Here is a 23,983-nt window from a genome sequence, read left to right on the forward strand (position 1 = left end):
TGATTTCTATAAGCAAGTTAAAAAAAGTGATTTCTACAGTTCAATTTCAGAATGCAGAAAGTTTCTTTACTTTTAAAATCTGCAAAAGACAATCCAGACACATCATCTGTTTCCAACCTAAGTCTACCTTACTCAGTGATTAATAAGGGAATAATTTACCAGTTCTACTGAAGTTTCCAAGAACTGGATTTGTGTGAAAAGGCAACTGAGTACCTTTGAGATGGTATTTTCTGGTGCAGCACTGTTGCCCAAAGTGACCTGATATTTGAGGACTCTATTATGTAGATCACATAAAGAGCCTGACCTTATCTTACCCTTGAATATTCACTGGATAAAGAGGAGACAAATATTAATACTGGTAATAAGATGAACCAGACAAATTAATGTTAGCACTATACCTAATTTATTACAAAATATGCTTGTAAAAATAAAATTATTTTTTATTCCTAGTACTCAGTCCATTATTAACTTCCATGTGAAGTTTTAAAATGTGTTTTAAAATTTTTAAATGTGAGAGTCCCCTAAAAAATAAAAACTGTTAAGTGGTAGAAAAAAAATTTTTTTGAAGTATCATTCTTCTTCTATTTGTATGCAGAGTAAATTGCAGTTGTATGAACATCTAGCCTAGCAGGTGGTCTATGACCCAAAATGACAACACTCTTACCAGATGTTGAATCTCATGTAACATTAATTTGAGTGCTAATTGTTCTCAATTTTGTGCTCATAAACCTCTACCTGCGTCCGAAAAGCCTTGTGCTTCTGATGGATATGAAAGTTAATCAGATTATATTGTCCTTCAGTAGAAAAGTGGAATGGATTAAAAATATGTCTTTTTTTTTTGCTTCTGTTGTATCAAGAAAACTTGGGGGAAACAAGTCCTTTAATGCATGTGTTTACAAATTATCCCAACTGAAGATGAATTTAGATGACTGTGCCTAAATTTATTATTAAAAGATCAGTTTGCAGGTATGATATCATTCTAAGTTTTTACTGTTAGGAAAGGAGATGCTTTAAAAATAATATCAAAGACAGTTTATGCAGATTACATTTATTGGAAAACCACATTCTTTCAATTCTTTTTCCCCTAATCTAACTCCTGGCAAAAAAGACAAATAATTTTTCTCTAATCAGGAATATTTTCTTTTGCTGTGGAAGGCTGGAATTGACCAGTTTTTAAGTCTTTAAGTTATTGAAGCTCCTTGATCTCCCTGCAATGTTGCTTCCTCTTTAAAATCACCTTCCTGGAATGCAGTGATCTCTTTTCTGTCTGTCTGTCTCTTTTATGCACTGGCTCCTTTCTTTCCCTTTTTCTTCCTACGTTCTCATTCAGCGCTCTCCAAGGCTATCTGTGGCTCACTGACATTTTCTCTTACATACACCTTTGGGAATTTCTATAGCTTATGGTGTTAGCTATTATTTCTAATGAAAATATTGAGGATCAAAGCTACAGTCCCATCTGAAAATTTTCACCAAATTCAAACACATGTTTCCAAATATCTGCTGTGTTGTAGTTATTTGCTTGTCATTCCCAAAGTTACTTGAAATAGAGCCAATTTGTTCCTCAAAAGTGATTTTTTTTTTTTTTTTTTTTTTTTTTTTAATATTTATTTTTTAGTTCTTGGCGGACATAACATCTTTGTATGTGGTGCTGAGGATCGAACCCAGGCCGCACGCATGGCAGGCGAGCGCGCTACCGCTTGAGCCACATCCCAAGCCCCACAAAAGTGATTTTTATACTCCAAAATTTCCTTTTCCCCAATGTTTACCAGCGTGTTATGAGAACAGCCAATATTCACTCAATTATTTTGGCTTAAATTTTTGAAATTGTTGTTGACTTGACTTTTATTCCTTGACATTTAGTGAGTCTCGGAAACTAATCAAATCCACCCATCACAACATATCTCATTTCTTTGCATTACCATTATTGTCTTGGTCAAATTTCTCATCACATCTGGATTACAGAAAGAGTTTTCCATCAGGTCTAAAGGTTACCAGTATAGTTTCTTGTTAAGAATTTCTCCACACCATCACTGGATGAACACTTCCAGAACGTCACCTTTGTCATTCTCACTGCCTTCTTCAGGTGACTTCTACTTTTCTGACACCTGAGGTCCTCGACTGTGTGCATCTGCTTCACATCTGTACCTGAACCTGAATCTATGGCATGAATCTTTGTCATGAACTTCTGATTTCACCAAGTTCACCAGCCTGAGTTCATCCAGCCTCTGAACTCTTGCTTGTGATTTTTTTCACCCACAAACACCCACCCCTTCTCTCCCCATTTTTCCTTTACTCACTTGATCCTTGTCTTTCCAAATGTACCAAACCTAAGGTCCACTTATCCAGCTTTTCCCCTTCACACTCTTAAAAACTTATATTGTGTACACTAGAGTGAATCTCTGGTCTTATGGGTTTATGTCTGAACTCCTCAGCAAATTTCAATGCTCTTGAAGATCACATTTCCAATTATGTTCAGGCCCAAATACTTGGCAGGTGCTCAATCAATGCTTGAATCTAGACACAAACTTTTCCAAATCTCAAATTTTTAATGAATAAAACAGGCAACATATCAAGATTAATAAAATATCCAGTTTCTGAGATATGATTTATTTTCTGTCACTAAACTTAGGGGAAACAAAATCACATAGGCTTTGTTTTTGCATTTTATCTAAATCCTAAATGGATTCTGTTCAATTTACCAAGGGTAAGTGAGGCAAAATAATGTGTACTGGGCAACTCAGTGGAGGAGATGCCCAGGCGAACTGCAGCTTTGCCTGGATGGAAAAATTAGTTTCCTAGTCAGGTTGTTGTCCTGGTGCAGCTTGTTCTCTGAAAAGTATGGACTCTGAGTCACAGAGGAAGATTGGATTAATAGAAACCATTTGCAGGACCAGAAAAGCATCTGCAAAAACATGAAATAATGATTATAGATGAATGGACCCATCTCCATGTGAGGGATAGTTGTATTTGTTAGGAAGCTAAATATCGGCAAAATAAAATTTGAGCTCTCTGGAAGTAGGAAACATAAATGCCATTATTTCACTGTTTTCTGTTGAACACCTAGTCATAACCACAGCCAACAGATTGTGAATGGATATTTCAAAGCAATTTTTTTAAAAAAAGAAAAATCAGAGATTTAAATTTTTTTTTAGAAATATGCAAATTTATCAGTGTTCTATCATTACTTTTCTTTAAGTTTCATTTCCTTCTCTATTTTCTGGTGTCTTTGTCATTTCCCTGCCCTTTGTCCATAACAAAATGTTCTGACATTTTGGGCTAGAGCAAAATCTCATTTCTAAAGGTCCCAATTGTTCGGTGTGAGATGGGACCATGTAAGTTTTATACGACTTCTTTTTACTGATCGGTTTCAGAATTTAGCTTCTACAGTACCTTCATAATGCCAACACTTTGTCATTACCTCTTTTTCAGACATTTCTGAGTTTTATTTTGTACTCTTTTTTAATGCCAATCCTCCTTTCTTGGAAGGAATCCACAAATTCACATCAGCAAGAAAATAGCAGAAGGCAGCAACTTCGTAGCTAGTTATCATTACTGCCCTTCCTCATAAATAATAAGAAGTTTTCTACTTTTCAAAATAAATAGTATATTTTGATTTTTGCATTTGATGCATGAGAAAGCCATATGCACGATGAATCTTTGTATAATAAATGATGTTTCCTTTTTAACCTTTATTGTAACTTCAGAGTTATAGATGCAAATGGAAAGAATATGTTCCATCCTTGGAAATCCTCATTTTCACTTCAGGCTGTTGGTCTGCTTCTCTGAGGCCAATTTTTGTATGTCGAAGCTTCCGCTTATCACCTGTACTTAAAATTCTAATTAATTCTAAAGTTATATGCTTAATCAACTATATTGTACCTCTACTCTGTGTTTTATTACATTGAAGTTCCTTAATTATACCTCTGTCAACGTAGATTTAAGACAATACAAATATTATAAAAGTACTGCTCTTCCCATCAATATTTATAAGACTCACTACTGATGAAATAACACAATGTTGTTATAATTTCAACAGATGTCTGTCTTACTGCACTATGTAGGGGTTGGGATGGTCATTGGATTTGTTGGCTAGCTGGATTCATTGCCCTCAACCTCTTTTTTTCCTCTGGGGAACTTCCCCAAGTGCTCTCCTACTCTAAAAGTAAGACTCAGTTGATTTAAGTCAATCAATCTATGCCGTGCTCTTGACCTTACTTATTAGTTCACTCATAAGCATATGATGCAATTTGGGTCAATATGAAAAAATAAGCTCCAGGAATTGTGTGGAAGAGGCACCCACTGTTCCTTTGGGTGATTTGAGATCAGCAAAGATATTTGAGCATTTAGCTCTCACATATCAGGATCTAGCACTTAAAGGCATGGTGCAGGTAGTGGAACACCAGGTAGAATGGTAGAACTTCATAATAAAGTTGATTATGGGAATAGAGATGCGAAGCTGTTGGATTAAGTGATACCTGAAGACAGTCTACCATAGATATTTCATTTATATAAACCAGTGTGTTCAATACCTCCTCCTGCACTTTTAAAACTTATGTCCCAAAGCCATTTGAGCTGTGATTCCTGCCATTCAAAGCCAAAGGCTCTTTTTTGGGGCAGTATTTTAAAAACGTTTATTTATTTATTTTTATATGGTACCAAGGATCGAACCCAGTACCTCACACATGTAGACAAGCGCTCTGCCACTAGCTATAGTCCCAGCCCAAAACAAAGGCTCTTAATGCAGGGGTTTAGCTAGTATTTACAAATAATATGTGATATTTATAATATTATGGTTGAGATATAAAATACATATAAATACTTTAAGTTAAATTTCTGGGAAGAATATTTTCCTTATCTAAAAATAATAAAAGCTTGACAATTGGGGATTATTATTTTGGCAGCTAGCAAAACTGAATATATCTTGATGATGGCCTTGTTATGAAATATCATTATATTTTTATTGACTGATCCTCCAAAAATCAATCCATATATTCCATTTCTGGGTATATACTCAAAATAACTGAAAGCAGAAACTTGAACATATATGTGTATGCCCATGTTCATAGTAGCATTGTTCACAATAGCCAAAAGGTGGGAGTCACTCAAGCTTCCAATGATAGCTGAACGGGCAAACAAAATATGGTACGTACATACAATGGAATATTATACTGCCTTAAAAAGTAAGAAATATCTGACATGCTACAACATGGATGAATCCTGAAGACATTATGCTAAGTGAAATGAGCCAGACACAAAGTGGACAAATATATGATTCCACCTATATGAGGTACCTAGAGCAGTCAAGTTCATAGAGATATGAAGTAGAAGGATAAGTGACAGAAGCTGGGGTATGGTGAGTTACTGATTAACTGGTATTGAGCTGCAGTTGGGGAAGACAAGAAAGTACTAGAGATATTAAATAGTGATGATAGTTGCTCAGCAATAGGAATATATTGAATGCCACTGAATGTACACCTAAAACTCACCTTCTGAGTTTGGCTTACTTCACTTATCATAATGTTCTCCATCCATTTTCTTACAAATGACATAATTTCATTTTTTCTTTATGGCTGAATAAAGCTCCATTGTGTATACATGCCACATTTTCTTTATCTATTCCTCTGTTGGTGGACATCTAGGCTGGTTCCATAATTTGGCTATTGTGACTTGTGCTGCTATAAACACAGATATGCATGTGTCTCTATAGTATGCTAATTTTAATTCTTCAGGATAAATACCTAGGAGTGGCATAGCTGGGTCATATGGTAGTCCCACCCCTAGTCTTTTAAGGAATCTCCATATTAATTTCCATAGTGGTTGTACTAACTTACAGTTCCATCAACAGTGTAAAAGTGTACTTTTTCTCCACATTCTCTCTAGCCTTTATCATTGCTTGTATTTTTCTTCCTTCCTTCCTTCTTTCCTTCCTTCCTTCCTCCCTCCCTTTCTTTCTTTCATACTGGGGGTTGAACTCAGGGGCACTTAATCACTGAGTCACATCCCCAGCCCTTTTTATATTTTATTTAGAGATAGATATTACTAAGTTGCTTAGGGCCTTGCTAAATTGCTGAGGTTGATCTGAACTTGTGATCCTCCTGCCTTATCCTCATAAGGTGATGGGATTACAGGCATGTACCACCACACTTGGCTTATTGCTTGTATTCTTGATGATTGCCATTCTTAATGGTGTGACATGAAATTGCAGTGTAGTTTTTATTTGCATTTCCCTAATTGTTAATGATTCGAATATACTTTAAAAATATTATTTCTAAAATAAAACTTTGTTATTCATTATATCTTTTAGTAAACTTGAAACATTACAGAATTTTAGAACAGAAGTTTCTTTTTTTTGTTATTTCAGAACAGATAACGTGGACCAACTTTCCTTCTGAAGACATCTAAAACCCCAGAAGTATGGATGGAATATCTTTCTGACAGCCTCAAAGAACTAATATGATGATGAAGAATTACTTAGTAGAGAAGTGAGGGGTGATATGGACTATGCTAATTCCAGTATTTGTGCTGCTTTTTTTCAAGGGGGCATTTTCTGACCCAAAAGAAGTGGCTCAGAGTTTAATAGTGCCTAAGGGTAACAATGTGGAGGGCAGTGAATACTAACTAGGGTCTGAGCCCTAGGAACAGAAGTGAGCCAGAGGAAATTAAACCAGTCTCACTCTCAGTACTCAAGGTTAATAAACCACTGTCAGTAATTAAGGTCCATCTCTTGACCATAGAAGCAACAATTCTGAATAAAATGTTAATTGACTTGTTTACTAGCAATTGGTAAAAAGAAAAACCTATCCTGAACCATTTGGTTTATGCCAGGAAAGCAAAGTTGGTTTAATATTTGAAACTGGTCAATGTAATTTGTCACATTAACAGATTAAAATAGGAAAAATCAGTTCTTTATAAATGCAAAAGATCAAGGAAAAGATTAAAAAATTAAGAAACTATATAGATACACATTAGAAAAGTGTGACTTATAAAATCCTAAAACAAATGCTATACTTAATAGTTAAAGTATTTTCCAGGGATGCAATTAGACAGCAGGAATAACTTCAAATTTTCTATAACATGATACAGTAATTACAACTGATAATTAACTAAAAATAGCTTGTAGAGAGAATTTTGAATGCTTCCAGCATGAATAAATGATAAATGTTATAGGTGATGAATATACCAATTATTCTGAGCTGATTATTACATATTGTATATACATATTAAAAGATCATTCTGTATCTCAAAAATATGTAGCATTATGGTATGTTAATTAAAAGCAAAAATAAAAACTAAAAAAGCTAAAGACTGTCTTGATATGATTAGAAACAAAATAAGTTTGCTTACTAAGAACTCTTCAGGGTAATTTCATTACAATTTAGTAAGTCCAAGAAAAATACAAACTATTTAAAAATTAGAAAGGAAGAAAAAAGTCAACAGGTAATATGTAGAAAATCTGAGATAAGTGGCGCATGCCTATAGTCCCGGCGGCTCGGGAGGCTGAGGCAGGAGGACTGCAAGTTCAAAGGCAACCTCAGCAACATTGAGGCACTAAGCTACTCAGTGAGATCCTGTCTGTAAATAAAATACAAAAAGTGCTGGGGATGTGGGTCAGTGGGTGAGTGTTCCTGAGTTCAATCCATGGTACCCCCCCAGAAAATATGAGTTAATAGATAAAAGTTAGATTTAGAAAGTGTAGAGGGTTTACCCATTAAAGTCAATAAACACTAATTGCATTTCTATGTATCTGCAACTCTGTTTAGAAATCTCTTGAGACAATATTGAGAGAAATTTAGATATGTTAAATGAAGAGATATACTACATTCATAAATTATGATTAAAAATCATAAAAATGCCAGTTTCCCTTAGATTGATCTATAGATTCAAATATCAATGAAAACCCCCAATAGATTTTTTGTAGAAATCAGAAATAAACATGTAATGTATTTTGTATGGACAGCTAAGACACTCTTGAAGAGGCAAAGCAGAATATCTGAACTATAGGGTATGAAGACAAAGTAAAAAATTATATATAGTAAGCAAAACAATATGATTTTTTAAAGTACTGGGGATTGAACCAAGGGGTGTTTTAGCAGAACCACATTCTCAGTCTTTCTGTTTTTTATTTTGAGTCAGGGTCTTGCTAAGTTCCTAAGGGTTTCACTAAAGTGCTGAGGCTGACCTCAGCACAGTCATTACCTTGGCCCAGTGTAGGGAATGTTTTGGGAAAAGACAGTAGAGATTATTTGGAAAGATGGCAATGTTTTGACTTTTGACTTGTTTACCCCATAAAAATTAGTCAAGACGTACACTTTTAATGTATTTTATGTGTGTGTGGTATTTTACAATAAATGTTTTTAAAAAGTGAAACAAAAGCAAGAAAATGTACAATGGGTTGGATGAGGCTCTATTTTAGCCCCAAAGGGCAATGATTATCTGTGGACTACAAGGTCATTAAGAAATGCAGGTGCCCATAAGGTGTAGGCTATTTGTGAGCCATGTATTGAAGGGGAAATAGAGGACTCAATGCTAAATACACAAATCTAGAAAAACAAATTGCTAAGAAAGGAAACACTACAAAATTCCATGCAAATCTGAATCTAAAAAATATAATTTTAAACTGAAAAAAGTAGAGACTTTGTTTTATATGACAGGGAGTTCAGTCTTTAGGGATTTGGATGCGCAGCTGCATGATTTATTAGTTAGCAGTGTCTAATAATTAAATATAACATTACAGAGTAGCTAGATCAGACAGCATAAGAAAGAGATTCCGCCTAACATTTGAGTCTTTATCTCACTATTCCCATGCTTGATAAGATGAGCTTTGCTCCTTAAAAATAATCTTGGGACTTGGTTATACACATGGGTAAAGTGGTGATAGGTAATAATACCCCAAACAGGTAAGACTACCAATTCTAACAATAGAAAGGGACTCACCTTTATATTCACAAAGGAATATATCTGGAGGACTCAGAATGGGAAAGGCATCTTTGAGTGAAGCTTCCATGTGTTTGCGTTTATTGTGTGTATGCATTTTACAAGGTGTTGCTGAGCATTATGGATACCATACCTATAATACCTCCCTGCTTCTAGCCATCCATCCCATTCCATCTACTCCACCCTGCTCCAACCCACTAAACAGTCTCGAGAGGCTGAAGTAAATATTTCTATTACTTCCTTTTATTTTGGGATTACTTCCTTAAGGGCAACTCTGTCTGTCTTTGGTCAGGTCCCATAAGAAAAGGTCCTAAGCAGGAGGCATTAGTTTTAGGGAGGTTCAGGTGAGGTAGAAGTGGAGATCAAAGACAAGCTGTGCTATAATCTGCTACTTCAAGGGACATGTGAACTGCTGGTTGAGGAATGTTTACTTCCATCAGATAGAACAATGCCAGAGTCTCGAATTGCACACTGGGAGGACCAGCATTTTATTATTTTTAAGAACAGAGATTTCAGACCCATATGTGAGGACCTTCTTTGGGAATGATTCTTTGATTCTACAAATATGAGATGACTTATCTTTATAATTAATCCAACTGTAACACTTTCCTAATGATATTGGGAATACAGACTCTTTAATTCTCAAGTTTTCCATTTGAGAAAGCTAGTTATAAAGAGGAAAATAGTCTGATCTTGAAAACTCTTGATCATGGTAAAATTACATAATTTAAAGAAGAAAGAATAAAATGAGAAATTTTAACTTCGTGTTTTAGAGAACATAAGAATGTATTATCCTTGCTTGTAAATGATGACTGAACAAGAATGAGGTTATAAATTTCAGTGAAAAGCAATTTTTAAAGGTCTATTTTAAAACAATATATTATTCCTCTGAACATACATATTTACTCTTGGGAGTTAAATTGCATTGGAAAGACAAAATATGACTCTATCCACCTAAGTGTTAAAGTAATTGATATCTGATCCAAAAAACTTTTCTATTAAACATTACTAAGCATAGATCCATTACTGAATATTTATTTATTTAGAAAATAAATCTTGATATTTTCATCAAGAGGAGACAGGATATGCTTATTGTATTACTTTATTATTATTAAAATACAACCATGCAAGAATAGGAACTATGCAGAATTGCATTATTTCATTGGAATATATGAATAAAAATCACAAGCAAAATCTTTATAAATGAAAACATAATAATTCTGGGGCTGGTGAATTATTATTTGTTTTATATACCCTGACTACTCTGCATGAATCAAGCTGGATTTTTCCTTAAATAAGAAAAATGGAGAGCTATACTATAAAAAATAAGTAATTTCTTCTCCATGAAACAGAATACAATACAGCTCTATTATAATATGACTTTAAGATTGGGCGGGTCTTAGCATGTTTCTGAAATAGAAAAGGATGAGGAGTAAGTTTCTGAGCATGTGTAAATGTGGGTGTCCTATAAAGCATCAGCCCTCATCAGCCCTATAGAAATTATAAAAGGCAGTCCTAGTACCTACCACTAGTGATGAGTAGGCTTTCACATGAAAAATCACTATAAAACCAATTTCTCACTTAGTTGGCTTATTCAGTTAAAGAATATTTAAACATCAGATCTATATTTAAGCATTATTTCAAAATTAATTATCATTCACCTCCTCCATCCTGCATCTGTTTTTCCTGTGGAAATCTCTGACAGAGGTGACTGTGAACTGTGGGCTGGCTAGAGAGAAAGCACCACTGGAGGAGTCTCTCCCTGCTCCTCACCACCACAAGCCAGAGCTCATCATGTGACCAGGGAGTACTGTTCTCAGGCCAAGCTGGGCTTGATGAAGGTGACCTGGAGTTGGGCAGGGTTTCTGAGTTGGAAATTTGTTTGCCAGTCTCCACTGGCAGAATAAAAGGTGCTTATCTCCAAGTTTTAATGATCATAACTACTTCTCCAGCAAAACTTTGGTAGGTAGTCTCCTCATCCAAGATTTTCGAGGTACAGATTATATGACAAACTTCATCTTCTGATGGTTGGTTTAGATGATTTCTGTAATTTAGAAATTTTTACGTATGGCCTCCTTCTTTTGCTTCAATGAGCAATATATATATATATATATATATATATATATATTGGAGGGGGTACCAGGGAATTGAACTCAGGGTCACTCAACCACGGAACCACATCCCCAGCCCTATTTTGTATTTTATTAAAGACAGGGTCTCATTGAATTGCTCAGTGTCTTGCTGCTGCTAAGACTGGCTTTCATCTTCCACGGGGCATCAGTTTCTCTCCTGCAACTATATATTTCTATGGGTGGATACAAACACACTTGACAGCCTCACCTGTAGCTTTCTGTGGAAGGGTGAGTGTACAAACTCAGTGTCTTTGAGGATGGAGTTGATTGCACATGGAGGAGTGTTTATGAAACAGTCAGCACTGAGCAGAAACTTGTGCACTTGTTTAGCCGGAGTATCATGCGGAAACAGTCTTATGTCTGCACACATCTGCTGTGTGATTGTGCAGTCTCTCCTGCTATACGAATATTTGTTGAAATGGGTAAGTGAATAAATTTTTATCAGGACAGAAGCTTCTTGAATTCCATCTACAAAGTTCATAAAAGAATTCTGGTTTTGGGAATGTGTCAAAAACAAAAACAAACAAAGAGTAACTATTTCTCCTACACCCAATCTCTCTTTGTGTGTCTCACTTCCTAGTTATTATCGGTGGCTCCTGATGCCTCTTCTAGACAGCTCTCTGCACCTCTTGGGAGAGAGGTTCAGCTGCTAAAGAAAACACCTGACCTTCCTTCCCCATTCCCACCCATGCTTTGTCTTCTCACTCACCTTGGAAGTGCCTGGGGGAAAAGAAGTCCCCTTCCCCACTGTGCACACATAGCTAGACAACCCCTTATTTCTTCATACAGAGGCAAATCGTGTCACCAAGTCAATAATCTTAACCAAAATCATGATTTCCACAGAGAAAAGAACCTGACTAGGCCCATTGAGATTTAAACTCTAGGCTGATTTTTTTCTACCTCATGATCCTCTGCCAGGAGTAGTATCTTTCCTCTCAGGGTCTCACATTGCACTGTCATACTCTCACAATTAGCAATTATAAAATAATAGAAACAATCATTAGTAACTTATAATTATCTTCTCTTCTACAGTATAAGATCCTTTAGCTGGAATCATCTTGCCAGCAGATCATAATTCATCTTGATAACAGGTTTGATGGAGTTACATGAGACATGAGTCTGGCTCATTAATGTTATTATTGTTTTTAAACTCTCAGTGGCGATAGTGCTTCCTAACTATTAATTAATCGTCATGACTTCTCTGTGAAGTAGGTTAAATATAACTAAACTCCTTCTACCAGAAGAGAAATTGGCAAACTGATGATCTCCTTAGTGAATCCCTTTTCCTTACCAATGGATCTGAGAGCAGCTGTGAAAATGACTGCATCAGACTCATTTTCCCATGAGGCTAAATGGGCATGACTTGTGCCCCTCCCCACCACCACCAACAAAACAAAACAAAACAAAACAACCCATCTTTAAATGTTCATAGCAAAATTATGAAAAGTTTGTAGCAATTAGCAAAGTTCTGGAAATTTTTTACCTCTCTTCTTACAAAATGCTCAACCTGAGTATAATCAGCATCAGTGGTCATTATGGCAAAGTTTGTATGCTCTTCTCCCTTTCTCTGCCCTCAATTCCCATTGTTCCTCAGAGATTAGTATTCAACCATTATTGGTTGGATTTATTTAATTGAAGTTGAGGCACTGTGGAGAAAAAAAAGGAATCCACAGGACCTAACTTAATGCTTCTGTCACAGGGAGACAGTATAGCTCAATGGCAAAGATATGGGTTCAATTTAAAGCCTGCCATAAACAATTGGGTGGGCATCTTTGAGAAAGCTATTTGTCTTTTCTCAATTATCTTTTCTTGTTTCTAAAGCAAATCACCTAACCTCATAGATTATGGGAACAACAAGGGACAATAAATGCAGAGCACATGGTGCTTTAAAAATGACCAAGGACAGAGTATGTTTTTAATCTTATGCATCAACAACTCAGCCCCTAAAACCTAAAGGAGTTGAACTGGTCTTAATAGAAGATTGTGATATTAGGTGTGTACATTTAGGGATTTTGCTTAACACTAGTCATCGATGAATGGCCCTTCATTTAATATAAAACAAAACAAAACTCCTTGACACTTGACACACAGTAGGTAGGAAGAAATATTTTGAATGAATGAATAAAAGTAAGTGTCTTTTAAAGAAAAAGACAAGGAAAAGGACAATTCCCAGAAAAAGACAGGAAAAAGGACAATACCAATGTGTGTCCTCTCAGGTACCCTTGGCTATCCAGAGCTCATTTGGAAACCAGTATTTTTCAAGAAGAGAGAGGCTTGAGGGGTGAAGAAGATGGGGAAAGGAAAGCAGAAAGAGCAGGCTTTGGAAAAAAGTCAATCTTCAGGAAAATACTATAATCACCTAGTGTACTGATGAAGGATATATAGAAAGGTGAAATTTTACCAAAGGTATTGCTTTTGTTTTTAAAAAAAACCTTGAAGTTTCTAGGTTTTACCCCTTCCTTTAAAAACAGAAACAGGAAGGCTCAAGGGATTTTGTGCTAGACCTGTAAAGGCCAGTCCTACTTAAAACCTTAAAAACAATTTCCCATTTCAATTCCTTAGATTTAAATAGACATACCCTGACACAAACAGTAAACGAACCAGAAAGGGTTCTGCATTTATTTCAACAGAAATAAAGGATCAGCTGATAACTGAAGATGTTGAGTCTTACCTGTGTAGATGTACTCTACATACGCAGGATGAGTTTTTGTGAAAACCTCTTTTACTTTTTCTATTTTATCAGCTCTTATTTTTGTTGCAAATGGTGTGTACATAACTGAGAAAGATTCAGCTCTGGTGATGGCTTCTTCAATCATGGCCTGAGAAGAAGTAAACGACCCATTTTGGCATCAATAACAATATATGACTTTTTGAGAAAGTAAAAAATATAATTACCTTTATGGATGATTTAGAAATCTATATACTGTACTGCAAAGATAACATATTTTGGTGCTAAATATTCGTTAGAACAAAATTGTAATTAGTTCTGGAAATACTATTTCATACTAAGAAATCCAATTAAATGAAGGAAGTTTGTAAACAGGTTCTTCTACACTGAGTTTAAGATGGAAATAAAAATTCTATTTTTCAATGTGTCATTTTTTGATTGATTTTAGAAATCAAATTCTTAAGTCCAACATTATAATTAACTTACTGATGAGTAGACATTGGGGAGTCATTTATAGGAAAAGAGTTTTCTGCAAAATATTTATTGAACTATCTGGATTTAAGTGCTTTCTATAAAAAGAATGGCAAACTAGATAGACATCACATCACTTTTTTTTTTCATCCTCTAGTACCTGGGAAAGCCTTTTGGAATAAGAAGAAACTTTCTCAACTTCCTCCCAGCAAAGTGTCCCTTCCCTCTATATCACAAGTGACATTTAAGGTGGATTCAGCTGTTTAAGTTCTTTATATTTCCCCATGTACGATTCCTGGTAAAGCTCTGTCATCGCCTTGAACTTCCTGTTTTAAATAGGTCTATTACTATCTATAACAGACTAAAAAGAAAGTTACATAAAGTTTTAAAAGGAACTTATCCCTAGAAGGAAGATGGCGGCGAGGGGAGTGCATTGCCCCCGTGTGCTGCTTCACTGTGTGGGAGTATGACAAGTCAGGACGGCTAAAGGATATCTTGTTAGGAATTTCCAGCAATAGTGGGGTGCTCCGGAACCTGGAGGAAGGATTTCCATCGCACGAGGATAGGCTACGGGGACTCAGACGCGAGAGGTTTGTCGCACGGAGGGTAACACTGCTTATTCAGCAAATCGCCCCGCGGCTAGAGTCTGCAGCGCGCGCTGGGAAACAAGGAGATAGCGACGCAGGGGTACAGCGCTGCAGTTTCTGCCAGCCGTGCAAGCACCGTACTCAGGGCTGAATTCTGGGTTCGAGACGGGGGAAGGAAGCGGTCCATCTCGGTTCTCCACACCGGTCAGACCACAGAGGAGGCCAGCAGCCCCCATGTTGGAAAGCTGACGTCACCATACCTGTTTTCGACTGACCGCAGCTCATTCAGCCATAGAACAGGTAATTTCAGGCTGCAATTCGCCTGCGGCTTGCAGACAGATTGCTAGGGTTCAGTGCCTGGGTGCTTCTTAGAACCTGATCTTATTGGAGCGAACACCGAGCACGGGGCGGCCGAGTTCCGGCTTCCGGAACCGTCCCGGAACCGCCCTGGCCCAGGGCTGCGGAGCCTGCGGAGGCTGCTTCTTGGACCCTGCTCCTATCAGAGCATACACCAAGCACTAAGCGGCCGAATTCCGGCTCCCGGAACTGAGCCCGCGGGGACTGCTTCTTGGAGCCTACACTTATAGGAGCTTACACCGAGCACGGAGCGGCCGAGTTCCGGCTCCCGGAACTTCCCTGGCCCGGGGCTAGGAGCCCGCGGAAACTGCTTCTCGGTCCGGGTCCTGCTGAGGGCCGGCCAGGACTCACCCGTTGCTTTGGTTGCCCGGCAAGGGGAAAGAAATGCTGCCATTCGCATAGGATACCAACATGGCAGAGATCTGATGTCATCAGAAAGCGGCGGAGGAGAGAACTTCATCAATACCAGCGGCAACATAAACAGTTGGTCTCCTGGTAGGGGGGGTGAGGCACAGACACCCGAGTCTCATCACTTTGTCGTCGAGCCAGAGGGGAGGAGACGGGCCGCCGCCAGCCCCCGGAGCAGGCCCAGCGGCTCTCCAGCGTAGTGACCGCGTGACCCCAATTGGAGAGGGGGCGGAGCGGAGCCGCCACCCGCACCCGCAAGGTGGGCATACCCGCGACCCAGTGGTACATGGGCGTGGTAGGAGGGGCAGGGCAGAGCCGCTGTTCGTGCTTGCAAGGTAAACAGACCTGTGACAGCCTGGCGGGTCAGGCCCAGTGGCCTGCCAGTGTGGTACACACGTCACCCCAACTTGAGTAGGGGCAGAGCAGATCCTTCTCCCATGCCCGGATCAGGCCCTGCCGGTGTGGTGGTCACGTGACCCCAATTGGAGTGGGGGCGGAGTGGAATCGCCACCTGTGCCTGCAGGGTGAGCAGACCTGTGACCAACCTGCAGATCAGGCCCAGGGGTCCGCAGGTGTGGTAGGAGGGGCAGGGCAGATCCGCCGCCCGCGCCTCCAAGGTAGGCAGACCTGCAACAGACCGGTGGATCAGGCCCAGGAGACTGCCGGCGTGGTACACACACCACCCTAATTGGAGTAGGGGCAGAGCAGAGTCGCCGCCCGTGCCAGGAACAGGCCCAGCGTCCTGCAGGCGGGGTAGTCACGACACCCCAATTGGAGTAGGGGCAGAGCAGAGCCTCCACCTGTGCCCGAAAGGTGGGCAGATCTGCGACCAACCAGCGGGACAGGCCCAGTGGCCTGCCGGTACGACAGACACGTCACCCCATTTGGAGTAGGGGCAGAGTAGAGCCGCTGCCCGCGCCTGCAGGGTAGGCAAACCTGCAACCAACTGGCGGATCAGGCCCGGTGGCCTGCTGGCGTGGTACACTTGTCACCCCAATTGGAGTAGCGGCAGAACAGAGCCGCCGCCAGCGCCCAGAACAGGCCCAGTGACCTGCCGGCGAGGTAGACATGACACCCCAATTGGAATAAGGAGAGAGCAGAGCCGCCGCCCGCACCTGCAGGAAAGATACGCAAGCAGTATGAAAAGACAAGGAAAGAAAGGACCACAAGCAATGCAGGTCAACACAACTTTAGAAGAGGTAACAGCTGCAGCAGATGGAATGTCAGATAAAGAATTCAGGATATACATGCTTCAGATGATCTGGAGTATCAAGGAAGACATTAAACAGCAAAATCAGACAATGAAAGATCACGTCGACAATGAATTACGCAAACAAATCCAGGAAGCAAAGGATCAACTATACAGGGAGATAGAGGTTATAAAAAACAAACAAACAGAAATCCTAGAAATGCAGGAAGCAATAAACCAACTTAAAAACTCAATGGAGAATACTACCAGCAGAGTAGAACACTTAGAAGATAGAACATCAGACAATGAAGACAAAGTATTTCAACTGGAAAAGAACATAGACAGCTCAGCAAGACTGTTAAGAAACCATGAGCAGAACATCCAAGAAATATGGGATAACATTAAGAGACCAAACTTAAGAGTCATTGGGATACAGGAAGGTACAGAGCTCCAAATCAAAGGAATGAGCAGTCTATTCAATGAAATAATATGAGAAAACTTCCCAGACTTGAAGAATGAGACAGAATCCCAAATCCTAGAAGCCTACAGGACGCCGAATGTGCAAAATCATAAGAGATCCACACCTAGACACATTATAATGAAGATGCCCAACATACAGAATAAGGAGAGAATTTTAAAAGCTACAAGAGAAAGGAAGCAGATTACATTTAGGGGTAAGCCAATCAGGATAACAGCTGATCTTTCAACACAGACTCTGAAAGCTAGAAGATCCTGGAATAACATATTTCAAACACTGAAAGAAAATGGGTTCCAACCAAGAATTGTGTATCCAGCGAAATTAAGCTTCAGGATGGAAGATGAAATTAAAACCTTCCACGATAAACAAAAGTTTAAAGAATTTGCAGCTAGAAAACCATCTCTTCAAAACATCCTCGCCAAAGCATTACAGGAAGAGGAAATGGAAAATAACAATGAAAACCAACAGTGGGAGGTAGGACAGTAAAGGGGGGGGAAATAATCAAAGAGGAAAACAAACCATGTTTAGTAACATAAATAAACAAATATGGCTGGAAGAACAACCCATATCTCAATAATAACCTTAAATGTTAATGGCTTAAACTCACCAATTAAGAGACACAGGCTAGTAGAATGGATCACAAAACAAGACCCAACAATATGCTGCCTACAGGAGACGCATTTGATAGGAAAAGATATACATAGGTTGAAGGTGAAAGGTTGGGAAAAATCATATCACTCATATGGACTTCGGAAACAAGCAGGAGTGTCCATACTCATATCAAATAAAATAGATTTCAAGCCAAAGTTAATCAAAAGGGATAAAGAGGGACACTACATACTGCTTAAGGGAATGATACACCAACAAGACATAACAATCATAAATATTTATGCCCCAAACAATGGTGCAGCTATGTTCGTCAAACAAACTCTTCTCAAGTTCAAGAGTCTAATAGACCACCATACCATTATCATGGGAGACTTCAACACACCTCTGTCGCCACTGGACAGATCTTCCAAACAAAAGTTGAACAAGGAAACTATAGAATTCAATAACACTATTAATAACCTAGACCTAATTGACATATATAGAGTATACCACCCAACATCAAGCAGTTACACTTTTTTCTCAGCAGCACATGGATCCTTCTCAAAAATAGATCATATATTATGTCACAGGGCAACTCTTAGACAATATAAAGGAGTAGAGATAATACCATGCATCTTATCTGATTGTAATGGAATGAAACTGAAAATCAACGATAAAAGAAGGAAGGGAAAAGAATACATCACTTGGAGAATGAACAATAGGTTACTGAATGATCAATGGGTTATAGAAGACATCAAGGAGGAAATTAAAAAATTCTTAGAGATAAATGAAAACACAGACACAACATATCGGAATCTATGGGACACATTGAAAGCAGTTCTAAGAGGAAAATTCATTGCTTGGAGTTCATTCCTTAAAAAAAGAAAAAACCAACAAATAAATGATCTCATACTTCATCTCAAAATCCTTGAAAAAGAAGAGCAAAACAACAGCAAAAGAAGTAGAAGGCAAGAAATAATTAAAATCAGAGCTGAAATTAATGAAATCGAAACAAAAGAAACAATTGAAAAAATTGACAAAACTAAAAGTTGGTTCTTTGAAAAAATAAACAAAATCGACAGACCCTTAGCGATGCTAGCGAAGAGAAGAAGAGAGAGAACTCAAATTACTAGCATACGGGATGAAAAAGGCAATATCACAACAGACACTTCAGAAATACAGAAGATAATCAAAAACTATTTTGAATCCTTATACTCCAATAAATTAGAAGATAGTGAAGGCATAGATAAATTTCTTAAGTCATAGGATCTGCCCAGATTGAGTCAGGAGGATATAGAAAACCTAAACAGACCAATATCAATTGAGGAAATAGAAGAAACCATCAAAAGACTACCAACTAAGAAAAGCCCAGGACCGGATGGGTATACAGCAGAATTTTACAAAACCTTTAAAGAAGAACTAATACCAATACTTTTCAAGCTACTTCAGGAAATAGAAAAGGAGGGAGAACTTCCAAATTCATTCTATGAGGCCAACATCACCCTGATACCTAAACCAGACAAAGACACTTCAAAGAAAGAAAACTACAGACCAATATCTCTAATGAACCTAGATGCAAAAATCCTCAATAAAATTCTGGCGAATCGGATACAAAAACATATCAAAAAAATTGTACACCATGATCAAGTAGGATTCATCCCTGGGATGCAAGGCTGGTTCAATATACGGAAATCAATAAATGTTATTCACCACATCAATAGACTTAAAGATAAGAATCATATGATCATCTCGATAGATGCGGAAAAAGCATTCGACAAAGTACAGCATCCCTTTATGTTCAAAACTCTAGAAAAACTAGGGATAACAGGAACATACCTCAATATTGTAAAAGCAATCTATGCTAAGCCTTAGGCTAGCATCATTCTGAATGGAGAAAAACTGAAGGCATTCCCTCTAAAATCTGGAACAAGACAGGGATGCCCTCTCTCTCCACTTCTGTTCAACATAGTTCTCGAAACACTGGCCAGAGCAATTAGACAGACGAAAGAAATTAAAGGCATCAAAATAGGAAAAGAAGAACTTAAATTATCACTATTTGCAGATGATATGATTCTATACCTAGAAGACCCAAAAGGCTCTACAAAGAAACTATTAGAGCTAATAAATGAATTCAGCAAAGTGGCAGGATATAAAATCAACACGCATAAATCAAAGGCATTCCTGTATATCAACGACACATCCTCTGAAATGGAAGTGAGGACAACCACTCCATTCAAAATATCCTCAAAAAAAAAAAATAAAATACTTGGGAATCAACCTAACAAAAGAGGTGAAAGACTTATACAATGAAAACTACAGAACCCTAAAGAGAGAAATAGAAGAAGATCTTAGAAGATGGAAAAATATACCCTGTTCATGGATAGGCAGAACTAACATCATCAAAATGGCGATATTACCAAAAGTTCTCTATAGGTTTAATGCAATGCCAATCAAAATCCCAACAGCATTTCTTGTAGAAATAGAGAAAGCAATCATGAAATTCATATGGAAAAACAAAAGACCCAGAATAGCAAAAACAATGCTAAGCAGGAAGTGTGAATCAGGCGGTATAGCGATACCAGACTTCAAACTATACTACAGAGCAACAGTAACAAAAACAGCATGGTACTGGTACCAAAACAGGCGGGTGGACCAATGGTACAGAATAGAGGACACAGAAACCAATCCACAAAACTACAACTATCTTATATTTGATAAAGGGGCTAAAAGCATGCAATGGAGGAAGGATAGCATCTTCAACAAATGGTGCTGGGAAAACTGGAAATCCATATGCAACAAAATGAAACTGAATCCCTTTCTCTCGCCATGCACAAAAGTTAATTCAAAATGGATCAAGGAGCTTGATATCAAATCAGAGACGCGCCGTCTGATAGAAGAAAAAGTTGGCTATGATCTACATACTGTGGGGTCGGGCTCCAAATTCCTCAATAGGACACCCATAGCACAAAAGTTAATAACTAGAATCAACAAATGGGACTTACTCAAACTAAAAAGTTTTTTCTCAGCAAAAGAAACAATAAGAGAGGTAAATAGGGAGCCTACACCCTGGGAACAAATCTTTACTCCTCACACTTCAGATAGAGCCCTAATATCCAGAGTATACAAAGAACTCAAAAAATTAGACAATAAGAGAACAAACAACCCAATGAACAAATGGGCCAAGGACCTGAACAGACACTTCTCAGAGGAGGACATACAGTCAATCAACAAGTACATGAAAAAATGCTCATCATCTCTAGCTGTCAGAGAAATGCAAATCAATACCACCCTAAGATACCATCTCACTCCAGTAAGATTGGCAGCCATTATGAAGTCAAACAACAACAAGTGCTGGTGAGGATGTGGGGAAAAGAGTACACTTGTTCATTGCTGGTGGGACTGCAAATTGGTGCAGCCAATTTGGAAAGCAGTATGGAGATTTCTTGGAAAGCTGGGAATGGAGCCACCATTTGACCCAGCTATTCCCCTTCTAGGTCTATTCCCTAAAGACCTAAAAAGAGCATGCTACAGGGACACTGCTACATCGATGTTCATAGCAGCACAATTCACAATAGCAAGACTGTGGAACCAACCTAGATGCCCTTCAATAGACGAATGGATAAAAAAAATGTGGCATTTATACACAATGGAGTATTACTCTGCATTAAAAAATGACAAAATCATAGAATGTACAGGGAAATGGATGGCATTAGAGCAGATTATGCTAAGTGAAGCTAGCCAATCCCTAAAAAACAAATGCCAAATGTCTTCTTTGATATAAGGAGAGTAACTAAGATCAGAGTAGGGACGAAGAGCAGGAGAAGAAGATTAACATTTAACAGGGATGAGAGGTGGGAGGGAAAGGGAGAGAGAAGGGAAATTGCATGGTAATGGAAGGAGACCCTCAGGGTTATATAGTGGAGGGGGTAGAGAGAGGGGAGGGGAGGGGAGGGGAGAGGTGGGGAGGGGGGAGGGTGGAGGATGGGAAAGGCAGCGGAGCACAACAGACACTAGTATGGCAATATGTAAATCAATGGATGTGTAACTGATATGATTCTGCAATCTGTGTATGGGGTGAAGGTGGGAGTTCATAACCCACTTGAATCAAAGTGTGGAATATGATATGTCAAGAAATTTGTAATGTTTTGAACAACCCACAATAAAAAATTAAAAAAAAGGAACTTATCCCTTTCCTATGACTTTTCCTTCTAATAAGGCTTGAATGTGGAATAAAAAGTATGTCTATAGTTATCTCATTTTTTTTCCTGAAAATGGCATAAAACCATATTGCTTAAGAATCATATTTATTTATAGGAACAAAAATTTCCTCTTAACAACTAGGAGCCCCAACAACCTGTAAAAAAAAAGTAAAAAATTTGAACTAACAGAGAAAAAAAAACACACTTAACGAACAACAATTTATAGTATCAGCATAGTATTTTGAAAACATTTTGTATATCTTCAGAGTTGATTTTTTAAAAAACATTTATTTTTTAGCTGTGGGTGGACTAAGTACCTTTATTTTATTTTTATGGGGTGCTGAGGATCAAACCCAGTGCCCACGTATGCTAGGCAAGCGCTCTACCTCTGAGCCACAACCCCAGCCCCCAGAGTTGATTTTTAAACTAAGCACCCAAATGGAACTTATTCCTTGCTTACTCTATTTATCAGTGATTTTTGGATGCCTTCTATGACCATTTATGTTATCCATAGAAAGGAGTTTTGTGCATGTTTTATGGATGCAAAAGGCCCTTCTTTCTCTGACACTAGCGTTGAAAAATTATGTAAAATTAATGGTGGGAAAATTTCTGAATGAACTTCAATAATTTCTAAAATACTGAAGAACAGAAATTATATCTCCTGTAACAAGGTTCTTCGCAAGTTCAAGGAACTGAAAGGGAATAAAGAATAGAGTTGTGAGGCCAAACCCAGAGCTGGCACTCAGACAGCATTGGTGATTGACAATGAGAGGCAGGGCCTGGATACTGAGGCCTAGATACCAACAAACACAGTGCAGGCAGCCAGTGTGGAATTCAGAGATGTAGATTGAAAAATCAGACATGGTGTTACGCCCCAGTGGTCCTCCCACAAAAATAAAGATCCTTTATATCAAGTGGGAGAAATAATGCCCCAGTGTGGTGCACACGTTCTGTACACTGCTGGAACGAATGCCCGGATGGCTTGTCCTGACCAAGCAAGAGTGCAGTTAGACGGAGATGTGTGTGCAGTGATATGCTGTGGAGGGAAGCTTTTCCAGATCTTGGTTGTAAGGTCAGGATTTGACTTTACTGCTATTGAAGCTGTTCATTTTTTTTTGTTGTTGTTATTTGTTTGCTAGGACTGCCATAATGAAATACCACACCACACTCTGAGTGGCTTAAACAACACACATTTATCTGCTCAGTTCTGGAGTCTAGAACTGAGATCAAAGTGTTAGCAGGGTTGGTTTCTCCTGAAATCCCTCTTCTTGGCTTGTGGATGGCCATGTTCTCCCTACGTCTTCATATCCTCTTTACTCTTTATGTGTCCATAAAGACCTCATTTTAACTTAATTACCATTTTGAAAGATCCTGTCTCCAAATACGATCTCATTCTGGGGCACTGGGAGATAGTACTATAACAAACACATTTGCAAGGGCACAAGTAAACCCACAATGGTTTTTAACACCTTGAAAAGCATTTCTGTTGTTCTTTCTGAATATCTTGGTGGAGAGCATTTTGTCTTAGGTTCTGGGTGAACAAATTTTATTGAAGGTATTTCATCCTCCTGATTGCTTCCAGAAAGACATTAGCAATATCCCAAACAGGCCAGGACAGGAGGAAACACTCTCCCTACCCCATTTCTCTTCCAACTGCTGGCAGCTTAAGTGGATGCTGGCAGGGTAAGCTTTGCTAAGCCATCTCACAGCAGGGATGGCAAGACTTGTGCCCAAGAGCCTGCACCAGCTTTTTTTTCCAAGTGGCAGGAGTGTGGTTTTCACATGGCAGCTTGATGTGCTTGTTGAAGGATCTGTGCTTTTGGCTTAATGCTCAAGGCACTGCATTCAGACCTCAGGCTTGCCACTCAGGAAAGTGTGCTGGAGAGCTGGCTTCCCCTTTCCCCACTGAGAACCAATAGTGATGGTTCTTTTGTGACTTCTGCTTTTCATCCTGGAGATGTGGATGGAAGCC

The 23,983-nt window shown here is 38.5% G+C and overlaps 1 protein-coding gene across 1 annotated transcript in view; it reads right to left on the minus strand.

Annotated features, from left to right (window-relative positions):
• Positions 1 to 23,983, minus strand: part of Spata16 (spermatogenesis associated 16) — a 253,126-nt gene that overhangs the window by 46,951 nt on the left and 182,192 nt on the right. Inside the window, exon 5 of the mRNA XM_046422884.1 lies at positions 13,738 to 13,885. Coding sequence (XP_046278840.1) covers positions 13,738 to 13,885 — 148 coding nt within the window. The remainder of the gene's footprint in view (positions 1 to 13,737; positions 13,886 to 23,983) is intronic.

The sequence above is a fragment of the Marmota monax genome, unplaced genomic scaffold (assembly GCF_021218885.2).
Source record: "Marmota monax isolate L192 unplaced genomic scaffold, Marmota_monax_Labrador192_F-V1.1 WCK01_AAM20220418_F8-fsc00110, whole genome shotgun sequence".
NCBI classification, from domain to species: domain Eukaryota; kingdom Metazoa; phylum Chordata; class Mammalia; order Rodentia; family Sciuridae; genus Marmota; species Marmota monax.